General features: G+C 40.7%; 1 protein-coding gene across 2 annotated transcripts in view; it reads right to left on the bottom strand.

The window, feature by feature from the left end:
- LOC140204072 (U2 snRNP-associated SURP motif-containing protein-like) overlaps positions 1-24,063 on the bottom strand; it is a 108,351-nt gene extending 84,288 nt beyond the window's left edge. For both annotated transcript variants that reach the window (XM_072270368.1, XM_072270369.1), the window contains exons 1-5: positions 23,940-24,063; positions 21,944-22,070; positions 20,297-20,377; positions 12,338-12,452; positions 9,492-9,616 (exon numbers count right to left, since the gene is read on the bottom strand). In XM_072270368.1, coding sequence (XP_072126469.1) covers positions 9,492-9,616; positions 12,338-12,452; positions 20,297-20,374 — 318 coding nt within the window. In that variant the 5' untranslated portion in view covers positions 20,375-20,377; positions 21,944-22,070; positions 23,940-24,063. The remainder of the gene's footprint in view (positions 1-9,491; positions 9,617-12,337; positions 12,453-20,296; positions 20,378-21,943; positions 22,071-23,939) is intronic.
- Positions 24,064-24,285: the final 222 nt, after the last annotated feature.

Genomic DNA, 24,285 nt, shown 5'->3' with positions numbered 1-24,285 from the left:
TTTGTCAGGCAGGATTTTCCTTTAAGGAATCCATGCTGAGGGGGAGTCACGTGATGACGTGGGATTGAGACGTGTAAATCCAGCTCTCCCGCAACGAATCTGTAAAGTACCATTTAAACAAAACAAAGTTAATAAATATTTTCTGAAAACTATTTATAAACTTTGTAAGACTACTTTACGATATGCCTCCTAAACCGCAACAAAAGAAGTCTGCTGTTGCGAAGCAGCCGCGAGAGGGGAAGAAAAAAGGGCCTACTGCAACGATGGAGCCTCGGACTCAGGTTGGATCTCCTTCGGTAGAACAGAGAGCAATGGCGGTGGTAACGGTTTCTTCGAAGAAGACACCGGAAATGCGCATGCGCAAATCGACACAACGCAAACTACAAGAACCGACAGCCACTGCAATTGAAAATGACTCAGAGTCAGAATTGGATTCTGCAGAGAACACAGATGAAGAAGAGGAGGAAGAATTGGAAGCGATTAGAAGTAAAGGAGATGATAGAGACATAAGAGAGGCTATATTGCAATTAACAGCTGAACTAAGAAAAGTAAGAGAAGAGCTTAGAGATACGAAGATGTGCTATAATAAAGTTATGGAAAGACAGGACAAAATGGATAAGAAGCTTCAAAAGATGGAAAGAGCAATGGGACATATGAATGATAGAGTGGAAAAAACAGAAAATGATCTGCTTGTCTGGAGTTCGGAAAGAAATCGACTCTTGGAGAAAGTGGACATGTTGGAAAATTTCAGTAGACGTAATAATATTAAAATTGTTGGTCTTAAAGAAGGTATGGAGGGAGAAAAACCAATAGAATTTTTTCAAAAATGGATCCCGGATGTCTTGCAAATGGAAGGAGGTTCGACCAATTGAAATTGAGCGGGTACATAGAGCTCTAAGACCAAAACCAAAAGATGACCAATATCCACAATCGATTTTAATAAAATTCTTAAGATTTCAAGACAAGGAAAGGATTCTACAGGCAGCTGCTCGAGCTGCCAAGGACAGAAAAGGGCCGTTGATAATTAAAGGGAACAAAGTTTTTTTCTACCCTGATATAAGTTATGAACTTTTGAAGAGAAGGAAGAAATTTAATCCAGTGGAAAAAACCCTATAGGATCATGGTTATCAATTTATACTGCGTTATCCTGCAACCTTGAAGATTTTTTTGCCTGGTGGAGAAAAAAGATTTTTTGATGACTATCAGAAAGCAGAGCAGTTTGTGCGAGATTCTCTGAATATTCACCAGATACAAGAACAAGTCCAGGGGAGCGAGATAGATTGAAGATGAAGATTGGGTTAAAGAATGGACTTGTTGGATTTTTGAAGCTGGATGAATGTATAAATATATCATTAATTATACGAGGGGGGTAAGAAAGGTTAAAACTGGAGGAATATTAGTTGGGAACAGTAACATTAATTTTGCCTATATATATATATAATTATTTTTGTTGCGGGGGAGCTGGAAGAAGCACTGATCGATTGCTACGCTAATCATGTGTGCAAGCGTGGCTTTTGCCACGACCCGTAAAATGGAGGGGGGTAGTGTTGTGTATCTTTTCATTCACAACATTAGTGGGGGGGTATTTTGTTTTTTTCTTTTTTTGTACTCTTTCTATCTTTTCTTTTTGCCTGGAAGGTTGGGAGGAAAACACATAGCAACATGGTGAAGTTTAAAGAGATTCCCCAAGGAACTATGAGAGTTGAGAAGTAATGTTTTAGATTGGAGTAACTTTGTTAAGAATAATGACTAATTTATTGAATTTTTTGAGTTTTAATGTTAATGGGCTTAATGGACCAGTGAAAAGAAAAAGAATCTTAACACATATTAAAAAAATGAAGATAGATTTAGCTTTTTTACAGGAAACGCACCTAACAGAAACAGAACATCAGAAACTAAAGAGAGATTGGGTGGGTAGTGTTGTTGCGGCTTCATTTAATTCAAAAGTGAGGGGAGTAGCAATTTTGATCAATAAAACGTTACCAATTAGATTACAAAATGTAATAACTGATTCTGCGGGGAGATATGTGATTATACATTGTCAACTTTTTTCTGAATTATGGACTCCTATGAATATTTATGCACCAAACGAAAATGATGCAAAATTCATACAAGAAGTTTTCTGAATTTGGCGGATGCACATGAAAAAATATTAATTGGAGGAGACTTTAATTTTTGCTTAGACCCAGTCTTAGATAGATCAACCAAGGCTGTTATAAAATCGAAGGTAGTAAATTTAACTCTATCATTGATGAAGGATTTAAATTTGATTGATATATGGAGAAGAATCAATCCTAAAGAAAGAGACTATTCGTTCTATTCCCATAGACATAAAACTTATTCAAGGATAGATTTGTTTCTATTATCAATGCATATTCAACACAGTGTGAAAAATATGGAATATAAAGCAAGAATATTATCAGATCATTCTCCTTTATTAATGACAATAATAATGGCTGATAAGGAAGAAGTGGCTTATAGATGGAGATTTAATTCAACATTATTAAAACGTCAAGATTTCTGTGATTTTATGAAAAAGCAGATTCAATTTTTTTTGGATACAAATTTTCATTCAGTGGATGATAAATTTATATTATGGGATGCGATGAAAGCATATCTTAGGGGCCAGATAATAAGTTATATGTCTAAAATTAAGAAAGAATATATGGCAGAACTAGATCAATTGGAAAAAGAGATTACAAAAATAGAAAAAGAATCTCAAAGATATATGTCAGAAGAAAAACAAAGACAACTTGTCAATAAGAAGTTACAATATAATACGCTTCAGACATATAGAACGGAAAAAGCAATTATAAGAACTAAACAAAGGTATTATGAGTTAGGTGAGAGAGCACATAAAATTCTTGCCTGGCAGTTGAAAACAGAACAAGCTTCCAAAACAATAAATACAATTAGAACAAGGGCAAATAAAATATCTTATAAACCTCTTGAAATAAATGAAGCTTTAAAAAATTTCTATTCTGAATTATATCAATCAGAATCCCAAAATGATGTTAATGAAATAGAAAGGTTTTTATCACAAATTTCTCTTCCAAAATTGAATTTGGAAGAACAGAAGGGGTTAGATATGCCTTTTACATTAAAAGAAGTTAAAGAAGCTTTAGGATCACTCCAAAGTAATAAATTTCCAGGAGAAGATGGTTTTCCACCTGAATTTTATAAAAAATTTAAAGATTTATTATTTCCTCTTTTTATGGAACTAATACGTCAAGCAGAAAAAATACATAAACTTTCAGAATCTTTTTCAACAGCGATTGTAATAGTATTGCCAAAAAAAGAGAGACCCTATGAAACCAACATCATACAAGCCTATTTCTTTATTGAATACAGATTATAAAATAACAGCAAAAATTTTATCGAATAGATTATCTAAATATTTACCAAAATTAATACATATGGATCAAACAGGATTTATTAAAAATAGACAATTGGCAGATAATGTACCCGGCTACTCAGTATAATTCATTTGGCACAAAAAAGGGATGAGAAGAGTATAGTAGTAGCTTTGGATGCAGAAAAAGCATTTGATAGATTAGAATGGGATTTTTTATTTAAAGTATTAGAAAAATATGGGTTAGGAACATCTTTTATAAATTGGAGTAAAACTTTAAATTCTAACCCTAAAGCTAAAGTAGTGACAAATTCTCAAATTTCAACACCATTCCAGTTAAAAAGGTCAACTAGACAAGGTTGCCCATTATCACCTGCTTTATTTGTACTGGCGATAGAGCCATTAGCAGAACTAATCAGAATTGATCCAGATATTATGGGTTTTAGAGTTAATCAGGAGGAATATAAAATTAATCTTTTTGTCGATGATGTTTTGATCTATTTAACAAACCCACTACATTCGCTACATAAATTATCTTCTAGATTGGATGAATCATGGGAAGGTATCAGCTTACAAAATAAATTGGGATAAAAGTGAAATTTTACCTCTTACTAAAGGAGACTATAGTCAATGTCGATTAGTAACCCAATTTAGATGGCTGGTAAATGGTATAAAGTATTTAGGTATAAGACTTGATAATGATGTAAAGAATTTATATAAATTTAATTATTTGCCACTGTTGAAAAAAAATTCAAGAAGATTTTGACAAATGGATGATATTACCAATAACATTAGTAGGTAGAGTCAATGTTGTAAAAATGAATATATTTCCTAGATTACAGTATTTGTTTCAAACATTACCAATACAATTGCCACAGAAATTTTTTCAAGAGTTAAATAAATGTGTGAGAAAATTTCTTTGGAAAGGTAAAATGTCAAGAATATCATTGGAAAAATTGACATGTAAATTTGGGTTAGGAGGGTTACAACTTCCAAATTTTAAAAACTATTATAAAGCAAATCAACTTAGATTTATTGCATCTTTCTTCGATGATCAAAAACCAGCATGGATTAAAATAGAACTAGATAAGATAGGAGAAAATAGACCTGAAGATTTTATATATAAATGGGAATCTAAATGGATACGGGAAAAGAAAGAATCTCCTATATTAACACATTTGATTGATTTATGGAATAAGATAAATGTTGATAATGAAACACAGAAATCTCTATTAGCAAGGAGACCTTTGTTTCAAAACAGACTTATTCCTTTTACAATGGACAATCAACTTTTATATAATTGGCACCAAAAAGGGATTAAATTTATAGGAGATTGTTTTGAACGAGGTATATTGATGTCATTTGAACAATTAAAGGATAAATATAAAATACCTAATAATACTTTCTTTTGTTACTTTCAATTAAGGGCTTACTTAAAAGGTAAGCTGGGTCAAACAACGTTTTTGCCAAAACCTAATGAAATTGAAATTTTAATTCAAGAAGGGAAAATTAAAAAATTTATTTCTTGTATGTTTAATTTGATTCAGGAACAGACAATTAAACAAGGAACCCTTAAGTCAAAGCAAAAATGGGAAACAGATTTGAATATTAATATTGATGAAACAAATTGGTCAAGACTCTGTCTTGACAGTACGACAAATACAATAAATGTTCGACTTAGATTAGTACAATATAATTTTTTACACCAATTATATATTACACCACAAAAAATAAATAGATTAAATTCAAATCTATCTGATAAATGTTTTCAGTGTAATCAAGAAATTGGTACTTTTTTACATTCTACTTGGTCTTGTTTTAAAATTCAACCCTTTTGGATAAATTTAAGACTCTTATTGGAACAAGTTACTGGAAGTCAACTTCCACGTAACCCTGTATTATTTCTATTAGGTGATATTGAAGGGATAAAACCGAAACTTAAATTGAATAAATATCAGAAAGAATTTGTAAAAATTGCATTGGCAGTAGCTAAGAAGACTATAGCAGTTACTTGGAAATCTGAATCGTATTTAAGTATAGATCGTTGGAATAACGAAATGGCTAGTTCTATTCCACTCGAAAAAATTACTTATAATTTAAGAGATAAATATGTAACATTTTTGAATATTTTGCACCCTTATTTACAAAAGATAGGATGGCATATTTAAGTGCTCCGATAAAGACCTTGGTCCCTTGGGGAAAGTAACAAATAATTATACCAAATTTATTTTGAATCCCATGGAGCATGTGGAAACCTTCCAACACCCAGGCGGTTCTTTTCTTTTTTCTCTCTTTCTTTCTTTTTAGCTAGGACTATATATATGGGGGGGGGGAGGGAGGGTTAAGGGGAGGGGGGGAGGGTAGATTTTATCTTTTCATGTATTCTTTTTGAAAACTCAATAAAAATTATATTAATAAAAAAAAGGAATCCATGCTGAGTTCTGCCTATCTTGTCATATGCCTCCAGGTACTCTGTAACCTCATCCTTGACAATCGACTCCAACAACTTCCCAACCATGGATGTCAAGCTAACATGTCTATAATTTCAAAGTTGCTGGTGAACACAGCAGGCCAGGCAGCATCTGCAGGAAGAGGCGCAGTCGACATTTCAGGCCGAGACCCTTCGTCGAGACCCTTCGTCAGGACTAACTGAAGGAAGAGTGAGTAAGGGATTTGAAAGTTGGAGGGGGAGAGGGAGATCCAAACTGATAGGAGAAGACAGGAGGGGGAGGGATAGAGCCAAGAGCTGGACAGGTGATAGGCAAAAGGGGATACGACAGGATCATGGGACAGGAGGTCCAGGAAGAAAGACAAGAGGGGGTGACCCAGAGGATGGGCAAGAGGTATATTCAGAGGGACAGAGGGAGAAAAAGGAGAGTGAGAGAAAGAATGTGCGCATAAAAATAAGTAACAGATGGGGTACGAGGGGGAGGTGGGGCCTTCGCGGAAGTTAGAGAAGTCGATGTTTATGCCATCAGGTTGGAGGCTACCCAGATGGAATATAAGGTGTTGTTCCTCCAACCTGAGTGTGGCTTCATCTTTACAGTAGAGGAGGCCGTGGATAGACATGTCAGAATGGGAATGGGGTGTGGAATTAAAATGTGTGGCCACTGGGAGATCCTGCTTTCTCTGGCGGACAGAGCATAGATGTTCAGCAAAGCGGTCTCCCAGTCTGCGTCGGCCTGAAACGTCGACTGCACCTCTTCCTACAGATGCTGCCTGGCCTGCTGCGTTCACCAGCAACTTTGATGTGCGTTGCTTGAATTTCCAGCATCTGCAGAATTCCTGTTGTTTATGTCTCTAATTTCCTGTTTGCTTCCTTGCCCCCTTCTTAAATAGCGGAGTGACATTTGCAATCTTCCAGTCCTCCGGAACCATGCCAGAATTTATCGACTTTTGAAAGATCATTGCTAATGCCTCCGCAATCTCCACAGCTACTTCCTTCAGAACACAAGGGTGCATTCCATCTGGTCCAGGAGATTTATCTACCTTTAGCCTATTCAGCTTCCCGAGTACTTCCTCTGTCGTAATTGTGACTGCGCACACTTCTCTTCCCTGCCACCCTTGAGAGTCCGGTATACTGCTGTCTTCCTCAGTGAAGACTGATGCAAAATACTTGTTCAGTTCCTCTGCCATCTCCTCATCTTCCATTACAATTTCTCCAGGATCATTTTCTATCAGTCCTATGTCTACTCTCACCTATCTTTTACTCTTAATATACTTGAGAAAGTATACCAGGATGCTGCCTGGTTTAGAGAGTATGCATTATGATCAGAGATTAAGGGAGCTAGAGCTTTACTCTTTGGAGAGAAGGAGGATGAGAGGAGACATGACAGAGGTGTACAAGATAATAAGAGGAATAGATAGAGTGGATAGCCAGTGCCTCTTCCCCAGGGCACCACTGCTCAATACAAGAGGACATGGCTTTAAGGTAAGGGGTGGGAAGTTCAAGGGGGATATTAGAGGAAGGTTTTTTAGTCAGAGAGTGGTTGGTGCGTGGAATGCACTGCCTGAGTCAGTAGTGGAGGCAGGTACATTCGTGAAGTTTAAGAGACTACTAGACAGGTATATGGAGGAATTTCAGGTGGAGGGTTATATGGGAGGCAGGGTTTGAGAGTCGGCACAAAATTGTGGGCCGAAGGGCCTGTAATGTGTTGTACTATTCTATGTTCTATGATTGTCGAAAGTCACTTCCATTGTGATTGGTTAGTTTAGAAACTGCAGGTGCTTTTCCCATTCAATAGCTGCCTGGTGTCCAATTTCAAATATCCTGGGTATATAAAATAGCACATGGAAGGGGCTTGCTCTCTTCTTCCTTTGCTTAAGCAAGGATGCGCATGATAACTGGGAAGGGTATGCTCTGCGCACACTATTAATTAAGTATGTTTGGTGAATGTATGCATGCTTGTTGAGTATTCAGCTTTGTAGCATCTCTAACTTGGGGAAAATGAATGTTTGATCAAACTTTCATTGTTTGTAAATAAATGATTAATATACCTCTTCAAAGTCAGTGCATTTCCTGTCTCACTTGCCGGCCGTGCAAACCTGATTCAACATTCCTGATTCAACATTACATTTGGTGCTGCTGCGAACGGGGTCTGGCTTTTTAAGCAGCAATGCTCTCTTCCTCCTTTGTTTAAGGTGAGACCATTGAGAAGGTATGCTCTGCACGCACTTTTAATTAAGTATTTTTGTTGAATGTACATACGTTTGTTGAGTATTCAGCTTTGTAGTGTCAGTACCTTGGGGAACATGAATGTTTGGTCAGATTTTTACTGTTTGTAAATTATATATATACCTTTTCAAAGTCGGTGCATTTCCTCTCTTACTTGCCAGACCCACGAACCTGATTCAACGTTACAAGGGGCTAGATAGAGTGAATGTCAAGAGGATGTTTCCTATAGTCGGGCAGTCTAGGACCAGAGGGCACAGCCTTGGAATAGAGGAACGTCCAGTTAGAATACAGATGAGGAGGAATTGCTTTAGCCAGAGGTTGGTGAATATGTGGAATTTGTTGCCACAGGCAGCTGTGGAGGCCAGATCATTGGGTGTATTTAAGGCAGAGGTTGACAGACTCTTAATTAGTCAGTGTAAAAGGTTAGGGGGAAAAAGCAGGACAACGGGGATGAAACAGTCGTAATGAAAGGGTGAAGCAGACACAACGGGCTAAATGGTTTAATTCTGTTCCTATCTCTTATGGTTGTAGGGCTCTCAGTATACTGGATGGACTGTTAACTGTTGATCGCTTATTACCAAAATGGCTTCTCTGAAGTGTTATATTAGAATGGCTTCTCGTAATGTTAACTGCTGAGCAAGGGGTTCTCTGTAACTGCAATGTTTGGGTTATACAGTGTGATAATGGAAATTGTATTCATTTGTTGGCCAATGGAAGTCATGTTCTGTTATCTTATATATGTGTGCTGAGTTGAGGAGCGCGGGCTTTCTCGGGAGGCGAGCAGACAGGACAGACGTGTGAGAAACTGACAGCCGTTCCAGGGCGGCGGACACCAGACCTCGGGGGTTCGGAGGGTGGCCAGAGTCTCGGAAGGACGTTGTGGATGGAATCGGAGGCGTGAACTCCAACGTGTTAAAATATTATGTGCACAAGACTGATAAGTTACTTATGTGGTGCCTTTTCTTGTAGTTGTTTCTACTAACCCATCACCACAAATTTGCTATAAAGTACCAATTCTTTACTCGCACTTTGTATATTGTTTCATATTTGTGACGTGTCTGATCATTGGGCGACTCACACCTTATCCGCACCAAAGCAATTGCACTGTTTGGCGGGGTCAACAGCTATTCACCCTAGGCAACAGGGGTCAGTGGGGCAAAGACCCTTACATTGTTTTGTAGTCTAAAACTTCAGAAGATAATATATTATTGTTAATCTAATTGCTAATAACTTGATCTTCTTGTCTTTCACTATTCCCCTCATCACTGTACTGGAATCTAAGGTATAAATTCTGTAATTTATTCTTTTATGCTTCTTTAACAACCACCTCAACTCTTTGATCAAACTTTATTGCTCATCCAAATCTCATTTTTGGCTGACTAGAATCAGAACAGAGCCACTTCATTAATTACATCAGCCTACTTCTAATGGATAAATATAAATCATATATCCTATCATACTTACAGGTTTCTTCACTTCAGAAGAAGTAGTTGGTCTGCGAGATGTACCTTGCTGCGATGTCCTTATTTCACCAAACTTGGCCTTAGGTTTATAAAATTTGGTTCTCCTTTCATTTCTTTCCGTCTCAGCTGAAAAATTTGAAAAGAGAATCTAAAAAATCCAGACACGAGGATATCTGCAGATGCTGGAATTTCAAGCAACACACGTAGAAGTTGCTGGAGAACGCAGCAGGCCAAGCAGCATCTCTAGGAAGAGGTACAGTCGACATTTCGGGCCGAGACCCTTTATCAGGACTAACTGAAAGAAGAGCTAGTAAGAGATTTGAAAGTGTGAGGGGGAGGGGGAGATCCAAAATGATAGGAGAAGACAGGAGGGGGAGGGATGGAGCCAAGAGCTGGACAGTTGACTGGCAAAAGGGATATGAGAGGATCATGGGACAGGAGGCCTAGGGAGAAAGAAAAGGGGGAGGGGGGAAGCCCAGAGGATGGGCAAGGGGTATAGTGAGAGGGACAGAGGGAGAACAAGGACAGAGGGAGAAAAAGGAGAGAGGGAGAAAAAGGAGAGAGGGAGAAAAAGAAAGTGTGTGTATAAATAAATAAACAACAGATGGGGTACGATGGGGAGGTGGGGCATTAGCGGAAATTTGAGAAGTCAATGTTCATGCCATCAGGTTGGAGGCTACCCAGACGGAATATAAGGTGTTGTTCCTCCAACCTGAGTGTGGCTTCATCTCTACAGTAGAGGAGGCCATGGATAGACATAGCAGAATGGGAATGGGACGTGGAATTAAAATGTGTGACCGCTGGGAGATCCTGCTTTACATGTCATCAGGTTGGAGGACAGCTTATCTACTGATGCCTACTATAAGCATCAGTACTGACTCTCACAGTTATCTGGACTATTCCTTTTCTCACCCTGTCTCTTGCAAAAATGCCATCCCCTTCTCGCAATTCTTCCGTCTCCGTCGCATCTGCTCTCAGGATGAGGCTTTTCATTCCAGGACGAAAGAGATGTCCTTTTTTAAAGAAAAGGGCTTCCCTTCCTCCACTGTCAACTCTGCTCTCAAACGCATCTCCCCCATTTCACGCACATCTGCCCTCACCCCATCCATCTGCCACCCCACTAGGAATAGGGCTCCCCTTGTCCTCACCTACCACCCCACCAGCCTCCAGGTCCAACATATAATTCTCCGTAACTTCCGCCACCTCCAACAGGATCCCACCACTAAGCACATCTTTCCCTCCACCCCCCTCTGCTTTCCGCAAGGATCGCTCCCTACGCGACTCCCTTGTCCATTCGTTTCCCCCCATCCCTCCTGGCATTTATCCTTGTAAGCGGAACAAGTGTTACACATGCCCTTACACTTCCTCCCTCACTACCATTCAGGGCCCCAGACAGTCCTTCCAGGTGAGGCAACACTTCACCTGTGAGTCGGCTAGAGTGATATACTGTGTCCGGTGCTCCCGATGCAGCCTTCTATATATTGGCGAGATCCGACGCAGACTGGGAGATCATTTCACTGACCACCTACGCTCTGTCCGCCAGAGAAAGCAGGATCTCCCAGCGGCCACACATTTTAATTCCACATCCCATTCCCATTCTGATATGTCTATCCACGGCCTCCTCTACTGTAAAGATGAAGCCACACTCAGGTTGGAGGAACAACACTTTATATTCCATCTGGGTGGCCTCCAACCTGACGGCATGAACATTGACTTCTCTAACTTCCGCTAATGCCCCACCTCCCCCTCGTACCCCATCCGCTATTTATTTATATACACACATTCTTTCTCTCTCTCTCTCCTTTTTCTCCCTCTGTCCCTCTCACTATACCCCTTGCCCATCCTCCAGGTTTTCTCCCCCTCCCCCTTTTCCTTCTCCCTGGGCCTCCTGTCCCATGATCCTCTCATATCCCTTTTACCAATCACCTGTCCAGCTCTTGGCTCCATCCCTCCCCCTCCTGTCTTCTCCTATCATTTTGGATCTCTCCCCCCACCCCCTCAAATCTCTTACTAACTTTTCTTTCAGTTAGTCCTGTCGAAGGGTCTCGGCCCGAAACGTCGACTGTACCTCTTCCTAGAGATGCTGCCTGACGTGCTGCATTCACCAGCAACTTGTATGTGTGTTTCTAAAAAATCCAGAATCATCAAATAAGCATAATGTCCAAACATCCAAAGTGTCAGGATTATTGCTGCAGGCACCTTGCAAATATAATCAAGAACGCCACGTGGCTTTAGCAATGCACTGAGGAAAAAACAAGTTGGATCACATTAATATAATGGATAAAACCATACGCAATGTGCAAGCTTAAATAATGCTGAACTCTTAATCATAAACTTCTTACAAAAGGTAAAAATTTCTTTGGAGATATTTCAATACTTTCATGAATAAACTGATGCAAACAACCAAAAATGCTGTATTTGTTTATGATTATCACTGAATTTTAATCAGCATTAAAAATGATTGGCTATTCACTTTGATGCAAAGTAAGAAAATGTGAATATTTTGAAAATACCAATTATGAAAGAGAAATAACTACCCAGAATAAATAGATACAACTGTTCCATGGATGTAGAATATTAGTAACCAGAAACAAGTCATCATATGCTCTTAGCTAATGTGGAAACACTAGAAGAGACTGAGAATAGTTATCAGTGAGAACAGGGGAAAACTCTTCAGTGTTAAAACTGACAGCACAAAATTAGGGCCCATTCAAGAAAATCACTAACCCGATCATGGTTCTAATGTACAAATTATTTCAGTACCCAAAACTGTCTGCAGTTCATTCTTATAACCATAAAAACTGCAGTATTTTAGCATAACTAATTTAAAAATATTTTTAAAATTACCTTTAGCAGCGTTTACAATTTCGCCTCTCACAAAAGTTTTTACATTTCCTGTATCACCTGAGTCAAACGAGGCTAAAAACTCTTCATAGATTTCAGCTGCCTTTAGCTCTTCTTCCTGTAAAAACAGTCATTTATATATTCTCTTCCAAGTATTATTTCCTTATCACAAAGCAAGTATATTACTAAGTGAAACAGTTCTCTAATATGCATTAAATTAAAATTCCTTTACTCCACTAATGTAAATCTGAAGATATTGCTGCAAGATGAATACCATTCTTTGTACTTTTTTTTTAACATTTAAAGTGCAGAGCAATCTTAATGGCACTCAATGTCTCTATAAGATTAAACAACAGGAATTCTGCAGATGCTGGAAATTCAAGCAACACACATCAAAGTTTCTGGTGAACACAGCAGGCCAGGCAGCATCTCTAGGAAAAGGTACAGTCGAGGTTTCAGGCCGAGACCCTTCGTCAGGACTAACTGAAGGAAGAGTTAGTAAGAGATTTGAAAGTGGGAGGGGGAGGGGGAGATCTAAAATGATAGGAGAAGACAGGAGGGGGAGGGATGGAGCCAATATCTGGACAAGTGATTGGCAAAGGGGATATGAGAGGATCATGGGACAGGAGGTCCGGGGAGAAAGACAAGGGGTGGGAGGGGGGGAACCCAGAGGATGGGCAAAGGGTATAGTCAGAGGGACGGAGGGAGAAAAAGGAGAGTGAGAGAAAGAATGTGTGTATAAAAATAAATAACAGATGGGATACGAGGGGGAGGTGGGGCATTAGCGGAAGTTAGAGAAGTCGATGTTCATGCCATCAGGTTGGAGGCTACCCAGACGGAATATAAGGTGTTGTTCCTCCAACCTGAGTGTGGCTTCATCTTTACAGTAGAGGAGGCCATGAATAGACATGTCAGAATGGGAATGGGATATGGAATTAAAATGTGTAGCCACTGGGAGATCCTGCTTTCTCTGGCAGACAGAGCGTAGCCTCCAACCTGATGGCATGAACATCGATTTCTCTAACTTCCGCTAATGCCCCACCTCCCCCTCGTACCCCATCCGTTATTTATTTTTATACACACATTCTTTCTCTCACTCTCCTTTTTCTCCCTCTGACTATACTCCTTGCCCATCCACTGGGTTTTCCCCCTCCCCCTTGTCTTTCTCCCCGGGCCTCCTGTCCCATGATCCTCTCATATCCCCTTTGCCAATCACCTGTCCAGCTCTTGGCTCCATCCCTCCCCCTCCTGTTTTCTCCTATCATTTTGGATCTCCTCCTCCCCCTCCCACTTTCAAATCTCTTACTAGCTCTTCCTTCAGTTAGTCCTGACGAAGGGTCTCGGCCTGAAACGTCGACTGTACCTCTTCCTAGAGATGCTGCCTGGCCTGCTGCGTTCACCAGCAACTTTGATCTCTATAAGCTTATATGTTTTAAATGGACTTTTAAACATCTCCAATAAAATCTGCCACACAACCAAATTTAAAACTTTGCTTTATACTGATTTTTTCCAGGCAACAGAGTACTTCTATTGCTTTAGAAATTTGTAATAAAATTCCTTCCTTAACTTCTTGTTAATCTGTTCAGTGACATGAGGACTGAAAACTGAATTACTGTGAGAAATCATGGAGATGTCAATACGCAGATAGATTGTGAAAATAAGATTGTTGCTGGATCCCAAGAGAAGGAAACACAAAATAATCTGCAGACGCTGTGATCAAAGCAACACTTTCAGTACGCTGGATGAACTCAGCAGGTCGGGCAGCATCAGTTAGAAATGATGAGTCGACGTTTCGGGCCAGAACTTTTCGTCAGGACTGAAGAATAAAAGATGGGGAAGGATTTGAAAAATGCTTGTAGCTGCAGTTGAAAAACCAGTAACTTGAAAGACAAAGAGGTGGCATCATAGCCCTGAAAACAATGAGTAGAAGAAGGAGGCGGAACCATGAGGGAGCTCGGGGAGGGGGTAGAGTGAAATAGGGATAGAGGAAGGGAGGGGGAGGGAATTACCAGAAATTGGAGAATTCTATGTTCATACCAAGGGGCTGGAGACTACCTAGACGGTATATGAGGTGTTGCTCCTCCAACCTGAGTTTAGCCTCATCATGGCAGTAGAGGAGGCCATGTATGGACATATCTGAATGGGAATGGGAAGCAGAGTTGAAGTGGGTGGCTACCGGGAGATCCTGTCTGTTGTGGCGGATGGAGTGGAGGTGCTTGACGAAGCGGTCCCCCAATCTGCGTCGTGTTTCACCGATGTAGAGGAGGCAGCACCGGGAGCACCGGATGCAATAGATGACCCCAACAGACTCACAAGTGAAGTGTTGTCTTACTTAGAAGGACTGTTTGGGGCCCTGAATGGTTGCAAGAGATGAGGTGTAGGGGTGCTTCCCCTCCCCCACCTCTTTGTCTTTCAAATTACTGGTCTTTCAACTGAAGCCACAAGCATTCTTCAAATCCTTCCCCACCTTTCATTCTTCAGTCCTGACGAAGGGTTCCGGCCCTAAACGTCGACTCATCGTTTCTAACTGATGCTGCCCAACCTGCTGAGTTCATCCAGCGTACAGAAAGTGTTCCCAAGAGAAGGAATTTGTGGAATGCCTGCGAGATGGCTCTTTAGAGCAGCATGTGGAGGGAAAAGCAATTCCGAATTAGGTGTTGTGTAATGAAGCAGACTTGATGAGGGAGTTTAAGGTAAATAAATCCTTAGGAGGCCATGATCATAATAAGATAAAATTCACCCAGCAGTTTGAGAGGCAGAAGCTAAAATCAGATGTATCAGTATTACAGTGGAGTAAAGGGAACTAAGGAGGCATGAGAAAGGAGCTGGCCAAAAGCTGATCAGAAAAGGACACTAGCAGGGATGACAGCAGAACAACAATGGCTGGAATTTCTTGGAACAATTCGGAAGGTGCAGGATAGATACATCCCAAAGAAGTAGTACTCTAAGGGGAGAATGAGGCAACCATGGCTGACAAGAGAAGTCAAAGACAGCATAAAATTAAGAGAGGGCATATAATATAGCAAAAATTAGTGGAAAGAGAGAGGATTGGGAAGCTTTTTAAAGCCAACAGAAGGCAACTAAAACAGCAATAAGGAGAGAAAACATGAAATACAAAGGTAAGCTAGCCATTACTATAAGAGAATACCTAACGTTTTTCAGCTAAGTATATTCAGTGGCCACTTTATTAGGTACACTTGCTCGTTAATGCAAATATCTAATCAGCCGATCCTCTGGCAGCAACTCATTGCATAAACATGCAGACGTGGTCAAAAGGTTCACTTGTTTTTCAAATATTAGAATGGGGAAAAAATGTGACCGGTGACTTGGACCATGGAATGATTGTAGGTGTCAGATGGGGTGGTTTGAGTATCTCAGACATTGCTGATCTCCTAAGATCTTCACACACAACAATCTCTAGCGTTTACATGAAATGTGCAAGAAACAAAAATCATCCAGTGAGTGGCTCCTCTGTGGGCAATAACACCTTGTGAATGTACAGAAGTCAGAGGAGAACAGTCAGACTGGTTCAAGCTTTCAGGAAGGTCATACTACCTTAAATAACCACACATTTATAACAGTGGTGCGCAGAAGAGCATCTTTGAAAATGCAACACATCGAACCTTGAAGTGGGTGGATTATAGCAGCTGAAGACAATGGTTCTACTCCTGTACCTAATAAAGTGGCCACTGAATGTATATAAAGACTGAAAGGGAGGCAAGAGCATATATCAGACCACAGAAAAATGACACTGATGGGGTTTGTAATAGAGGACAAAGAAATGGTGGATAAACTTAGTACTTTGTCTCAGATTTCATTGTGGAAGACAGTAGCAGTAAGCCAGAAATTTGAGTGTGTCAGGGGAAAAGAGGTGAGTGTTGTTGCTGTTGTAAACAAAATGCACTTGGGAAGCTGAATGGTTTAAAGGTAGATAAGTCACCTGGTCAGGTGAACTACACCCCAGAGTTTTGAAAAAGGCAGCTCAAGGTTTCATGGAGGCATTAGCACTGAGCTTTCCAGAATCACCCAGGTCTGTACTGGTTCTGTAGGTCTGGATATTTTACGAAGGAAGTGAGACAAAAGGTAGGATATTATAGGCCATTCGGGTTGACTTCAGTGGTCAGAAGATGTTGGGAGTTCATTATTAAGGATCAGGTTTCAGGGTATGGAGGAGCATGATAATATAGGCTGAAATGTGTGGTTTGCCTGACAAATCAGTTGGAATCCTTTTTAGAAAATAAAAGGCAGGACAGTCAAAGGAAAGTCAGTGAATGTTGCTTACTTGGATTTTTAGTAGGCCTCTGATAAAGTGCTGCACAAAGGTCCATTGTATTACAGAAAAGATACTAGCTGACTGGCAGGAGGCAAATAGTGGAAATAAAGGGGGTCATTTCTGGTTGGCTGCCAGTGACCAGTAGTGTTCCACAGGGGCTGATGTTGGGACTCCTTTTCACATAATATGTCAATAATTTGGATGACAGAATTGATGGCTTTGTAGCTATGTTTGTGGACAAAACAAAGTTGGTGCAGTGTTAGGTAGTGTTTAGAAAGCAAGGAGTCTGCAAAAGGACTTAGGCAGTTCAGGAGAATGGGTAAAGAAGTGGCAGTTAGAACACAGTGTAGGGAAGTGCCTGATCATGTATTCTGTTAGAAAGAATAAAGGAACGGACTATTTTCTAAACAGGAAGACAATTTGGAAATCAGGAGTGCAAAAGTTAAATTAAGAGTCCTCGTGCAGGATTCCCTAAATGTTAACTAGCAGGTTCAGTCAGTGGTAAAAGTGGCAAATGCAATGTTAGCATTCATTTTGAAGACTAGAATATAAAAGCAAGGATGTAATGCTGTGGCTTTGTAAGGCATTGGTCAGACCACACTTGGAGTATTGTGAGCCATTTTGGGCCCTGTTGGCTTTGGAGAGGGTCAAGAGGTGAGAATGATCCTGCAGTGTTTGATTGCTCTGGGGCTGTACTCGCAGGAGTTTAGAATAATGTGGGGCAAGGGGAGAAGAGAGAGATCAAAGGCCTAGATACAGTGGACATGGAGGGGATGTTTCCTACAGTGTGTGGAGTGGGGAGGGGGGTTCTAGGATCAGAGGGCACAGCTCCTGAAAAAGATGCCCCTCATAAAGATGAGGAGGTATTTCTTTAGCCAGAGGTTAGTCAATCTGTGGAATTCAATGTCTCAGGTGACTATGAACCAGAATCAGGTTTATTATCACCGGCATATTAACTGAAATTTGTTAACTTGGCAGCAGCAGCTCAATGGAATACATGATCTAGCAGAAAGAAAAAAAAAATAAAATATAGTATTAAGTAAATCAATTACAGTATATGTATATTGAATAGATTAAAAAAGACAGCCAAGTCATTGCGGATATTTAAAGTGGAGGTTGATTAGGTTATTGATTAGTAAGTACATCAAAGCTTATGGGGAGGAGGCAAGAGAATGAGGTTGAGACAGATAATAAATCAGCCATGATGGAATGGCGGACCAGACTCGATGAGCCAAATGGCCTAATTCTGCTCCTCTCCCTTAGGAGTTTTAAACTTTTCCAGGATATACAGGTTTCCCCCGCCATCTGAAGGTAGAGCGTTCCTATGAAACGGTTCGTAAGCCGAAATGTCGTAAAGCGAAGAAGCAATTACCATTTATTTATATGGGAAAATTTTGTGAGCGTTCGCAGACCCAAAAATAACCTACCAAATCATGCCAAATAACACATAAAACCTAAAATAACAGTAACATGTAGTAAAAGCAGGAATAATATGATAAATACACAGCCTATATAAAGTAGAAGTACTTTTCCACAATCACTGTCGGCACTGTTCGCCGAAGTGAAAATCTCACGCAAGCGCTCTCGGCAAAAACACAGCGCAAGCGCTCTCCAGTAACCTTTAAGCTATGAAGCTGCCAAATCATATCAAGTGACACATAAAAATACACAGCTGATATAAAGTAGAAATAATGTATGTACAGTGTAGTATCACTTACCGGAATTGGGAAAGCGCGGAGCACACTGATGATGGTGTGTTAGTCGGAGTGTGGGTGGTGCAGTGGTCCCCACCCTCCAGGCCGCCGACCGATACATTGCCGCGAAGCATGCAGTGGTAGCCAGGAGGCACGTAGCACATCTTTAAGAAAAAAGCCAAAATAAACATGCTAATTAATTAGGTGCCACCCGACACGTAATTGTCGGCCCAGATCAGTGTCGATTGCATGCCTCTGATCTGGGCCGACATTTACGTGTGGGGTGGCACCTAATTAATTAGCATGTTTATTTCGGCTTTTTTCTTAAAGATGTGCTGTGTACCTCCAGGCTACCGCTGCATTCCCCGCGAATCGCGGGGTGGTGGGACACTGGGGTGTCATCTCGTCGTCTGTTTCCATTAGAGCAGGCGGCTCATCTTCTCCTTTGACTGCCCACCTTGATGTTGAAGGTCAAGGTTCGTCGTCTGCTGTGGCTGATGTGGAAGGCTTGCTTGACTGCTGAGCCTTGCGCATTTTTAGATCATACAGTTCTTTGTAAGGACTCAAACCATCTTGCAAATATGCCCTAAACCGACGTACCCTTTCAAAATTTATCATTACTCACTCGGTTTCAATTGTTATCCTTTCCTCTTCCAATTACATCAGCTCTTCATCTATCAGTTCTTGGTCATGGGATGCCAAAACCTCTTCAACATCATCTTCGTCAGCTTCCACAAGCCAAACTCACTTTGTCCTTACTTCGTTCACCACGATCGAAACGCTTAATTATGTCTAGTTTTACACTAAGTGTAACAACCTTACAAGCTCTTTCAAGCTTTTCCAATACCTCAGAACTTATCTTGCAAACGGCTGCACACAGGCACGTGTTAAAGCAATGCTGTTCCGAATCCGGCGAGAGCAGCTGCTCGGGGCACGCGCTGCCTTTTATCGCGCGCTGATTTTTTCGCGCACTGATTTTTTATCGCGAGCTGATTTTTTTTCATAACAGTGAAAACACCTTCTGAAAACGAAAACAGGGTACTAATGTAGGTCTTTCGTAACAGTGAGGTTTCAAAGCGAGCGTTCGAAAAGCAGGGGACACCTGTAACTGAAAACATTTTTTTTCTAAATGGAGGAAGACTGGGTAATTCAAATGGACTCAGGTATACATATGCAAAATTTGCTGTAAACCAACGAACATTTGTAAGAAGCAACTAAGCAAGACTTTCTACCTTTTTTGCAAGAGACTCGAATACAAAGGTAAGGAAATTTTACTGAAATTCTTTAGGGGCCTGTTGAGCTTTTTACCTGGAATATAACATACAGTTTTGGGCTCCTTGCCCAAGAAATGACATATTTAAAACAGACTGATGTACTTAAGAGGGAGTACAACATCAATTCACTAGACTCATTTTAAAGATGGCTGCTTTACCATTAGGAGTAATTAAGTGACAAGGCATATATTTACAAAATATTTATAGCACCTGACAGTGAGTACAAGGCAGATGTTTTCTCTGAGTCTTGCACTGTCATTCTTCAAAATTAAGAGAAGAAATTTCTTCACTCCGAGTGGAAAATATTGGAATTCCTTATCCAGAGACAGAGTTCAACAGACTTCTGAATATTAAGGAAATCCAAGAACATGGGGGCAGTGCAGGGAACTACTGTTTCAGTTAAAAGGTCAACTTTGATCATGGTGAATCGAAGAGTAACTAAAAGAGCTGAATGACCTACTTCTTATCCTATGGTTCAGGTTCTTACGAGAAATAATATTTGTGTACTTGCATGATACTTAACAATAGTTGTAATTGATGCCACTAATTTTCCAAAATTATAAATCCACTATAGATATCTTCAACAAATTATAATTCTTATTCTAGCATCAATACAATCTAAAAATACATTCACTTAACTACTAGCTACTTTGCATCACACAATCCCCAAATGACAGAAATAATTCACAAAGCACTATTAAACTGTAAGAACAGCACAAACCTTCTTTCTCAGATCCTCCTGTCCTCTTTTACTTAAAGTCCGTTTTGAAACTAAATTCTTCAGTTTGTTTTCTGCCATCTTCTACAGATAAAGCATAATTCAACATGGTTAAACATTTGGTTTAACTTCAAGAATGAAGATTGCTAAACTTGGTAAATCATCAGGTGCTCTAATTTAGTTCCTACATAAGTCACAACTGGACACCGACAGTTTTGAAAAAAATTCAAAATATTGCAATTGTCTTCAATAATAAGAGTTCTGAACAAAAGCTTAGAACAAGTGCTTGTGATAAAAATTTGGAGCAAGAATTGCTAGCAATCTCTTAGTAACAAAATAAGTAACTATTTTTAGTTGTCACAATACTTAATTGCAATTAAAGACTAAGTTCAGTTCAAGGCTTTGATGGACAGATGTGACAATGGTCATGATGACCTGAATTGCCTCCTTCAATGTTACAGGATTCTAAATACACAGAACCCAAACGATGTCATTCATTATTGCTTTTCTCAAACTGTTTTCACATATCTTTCACATAAACCAACTGAATGCACTACAAGGTCTATTCTTGCCCAGAATGTATACTTTTTCCAAGAGAACCAACATGAAATAACTTTCAAAACAAAATTTCAATCAGTTTACCATATTTTTATAGATTAACAGAAACTGGCTTGTTTTTAAAACCACAATTATATCACTAGATTTTTTGTTTTAATTAAACTAGTTGAGATTAAAAAAAGATCCATTTTACTAACAAAAGAAGTACATCCATGACATCAACATGTGACATCACAAGTTTCCCAGTAGACTGATACAATGAGAAACAAATACTGTGCAATTTGAAACTTTTTTTTTTAAATGGCTCAAATTATTAGTGTGTGACCTAATGATTATCTTGCATATCGCCCCAAATTTTAATCTTTCCTTCCCGACGAGTCACTATCAAGCAATGCATTGAAACAGCTACAAAGATTGCCCTGTCTCTCATAAAACTAAACATAAAGGGGTCCACTTACCTATTTATACCACATCCCCCCCCCACTCCACATCATCCAAAATCACATTATTACAGTTCTAGGTTTCCTTATTTTTCAATTGTCAGTTCTCATTCAGCTTCATTCTTTGTGAATTCCTCCTCCTCCTCCTCCAGCCTTTAAGGTTTCCATTCTTCTGGTCTGGATCTTTTATGAATCCCCGGTTCTCTTTGCCTCACTGTTTATGGCCAATCATTCAACCACCCAAGCACCAGAACCAGGAATTTTCTCTCCAGTTCTTCAGTATTCTCCTTAAATCCAACTCCAAATTGGTATTTGGATGCCATTATCATCCGTTTATTTCTATAAAATTGGGAATGAAAACCCGATACTGACTCAGGACATTACTGAAAGTTGATTCAGTATCATTCATGTCAATTTTAGGATATCATTAGCATAGATCTGCTGGCAAATTTAGGAAGATGAGAGAACTTAGATGGCCATTATGATCTGGCAATCTGACATTGAAAATGAACCAAATTCCTCTATCACGATCCCTGGATACATACTGTTTCAAATGTTAGAGCAAACAGAGGCAGTAACTGGCTGGACCACTTTTTTTTTATGGAATCAGGTGAAACATGGGCAAGGAAATCTCTTCTCGGTTATGACTTACAATCTTCAGATGATGAATCAATACCCCTCCACACTGAGCAACACCGAAAAGCACAAAATAGCAAGGACTCAAAATGTATTCTCAATGAAGAGCTTCAAGAGTGGCTTTGTAGAACCCACAACAGGGCCTGTATTAGATAGACAGACAGTGAATTAACACACAAATCTATTTGAATTTAACTTCACCAAATTACACCTGGGAATTGTGCAAGCTTTAAAGTCAAGACATATCCAAAAGGTCCACTAACTCAATCCATCGTGTGGTACAATCCCAAGTTAAAGAGAAGCACATTTCAACTCACATATAGAAATAAACAGCAAAACTCTTCAGATTTGAAAGACTGTATACGCCTGAAAGTCCAATATTGGCTCAACTCACACTGTGAATTAAACATAGTGCCTTCAAAATTTGTTTCATCTCATGTCTGGTGGCAAATTAATATATGTCATCTAGGAGAGCAAAACCAGTTCTTCAAAGATGTGTTTCAATTGATACCAAGTCTACTATCCCAGATAGTACCAATGCTGTATTCATATTCTGATAAGATTTAAATATCATCCTAATGAGGAAGAGAAAAGATCCACGAACAGAATCAAAGTAAGAAACTCTCAAATGGAAGATAAAGGAATTTTATGAAAAGCTAAAAATGGAATACATGTACAGAAGAGGTACTGCAGATTCTGGAAATCTAGAGCAATACACACAATGTGCTGGAGGAGCTCAGCAGGTCAGGCAGCATCTATAGATGGGAATGAACAGTTTAAGTTTCAGGCCAAGACCCATCACTGGGTCTGATAAAGAAGGGAGAAGAAATCCGCATAAGTAGGTGAGGGGACATGAGTTAGAAGTGCAAGGTGGCAGGTGACAGGTGAAACAAAGAGCTGGGAAGTTGAGTGGCGAAAGAGATAAAGGGCTGGAGAAAGCTTAATCTGATAGGAAAGAACAGGAGACCATGGAAGAAAAGGAAGAGGAGTACCACCAGAGGGAGGTGATAGGCAGATAAGAAGAGAAGGTGTGAAAGGGAACCTTTATCATCTGCCCATCACCTCCCTCTGGTACTCCTTCCCTTTCCTTTCTTCCATGGTCTACTGTTCTTTCCTATCAGATTACCCTTTCTCCAGCCCTTTAAGAATGGGGAATGGTGAAGGAGAGGAGGGTTTGGACAGTTACTGGAAGTTTGAGAAATTAACGTTCATGCTATTAGGTTGGAAGCTACCCAGATGGCATATAAAGTGTTGCTCCTCAAACCTGAGTGTGACCTCATCGGGGCAACAGAGGAGGCCACGGACTGGCATGCTGGAATTGGAATGGGAAGAAGAATTTAGATGGGTGGCCACTGGAAAATCCCCCTTTTTGTAGTCGACTGAGCAAGGTACTCAATGAAGCAGTCTCCCAAACTACCTCAGGAGCACCAGATACAGTAGATGACCCCAAAAGACTCATGGTTAAGAATCGCCTCACTTCGAAAGACTATTTGGAGCCCTGAATGGTAGTGAGGGAGGAGCTGTAGAGGCAGGGTGTGGGGGGACGAGCTGAGGAGGGCGGGGTGTTCGGTGGGGAGAGTTGAGGAGGGTGGGGGGGTCGCTGGGGATTTGAAGAGGGTGGGGGTTGGTGGAGAGGGAGGCAGTGATGAAGATTGAAAGCTCGGGGGTAGGGGTTATACGGAGTGGTCAGTGGGATAGGGATGAGCCAGGGTGCGGGTGTCGTGGGTGGGCCGGGAGGCGTGGCGTCTATCCGGCTCCGTGGGTGTGGTTCGGTTCCTGAGGGGCGGTGGGAGGGTCCTGCGGGACCGAGTCCCGGGGTCGAAGCGATGAGGTGGAGTGGGGTCCAGCCTCAGCCGGGTATCTCCCTTTGGACCCGGGGCGCTGACACGCAGTTAGCTACGATCGATCCCCAGCAGGGTGAGCACCGAACTGCCAGGCCTCGCCCGCATCCAAGTTCTACCACCCGCGCAATACAATCCCTGACTCTGCGCCCTTCTATCCCAGCCACTTGCCCTGCGACCGGCCTGCTCTCCCCGGTCACCAGCTCTTGCTCAGGCCGGAGCCGAGGCCTCGAGCTGCCGTCCGTCCAACACCGCAGCTTCGCACTCGCTGTCCAGTCGCAACAACTGCGCGGAGCCCGACAACCGCCGCCACTGCGCATGCGCGTCAGCCAGCCGCCCAGCGCGGGAATTTAAAACTCTTCAATATAATAAATACGCATTTTTGTCCTGTCGATGACCGATCTTCCCCGGTTCTCGGTTGGAGATTCCCAATTTCTGGCTGAACAAATTTATCTTCATCAAAATCCTGAGTGACTTGCCCTTATTTTGAGACTAGTTCTGCAAATTCCAAGGGAAT

The sequence above is a fragment of the Mobula birostris genome, chromosome 10 (assembly GCF_030028105.1).
Source record: "Mobula birostris isolate sMobBir1 chromosome 10, sMobBir1.hap1, whole genome shotgun sequence".
NCBI classification, from domain to species: Eukaryota; Metazoa; Chordata; class Chondrichthyes; order Myliobatiformes; family Myliobatidae; genus Mobula; species Mobula birostris.
The sequence above is the reverse complement of the archived record's forward strand: the minus strand, read 5'-3'. Positions and strand labels throughout refer to the sequence as shown.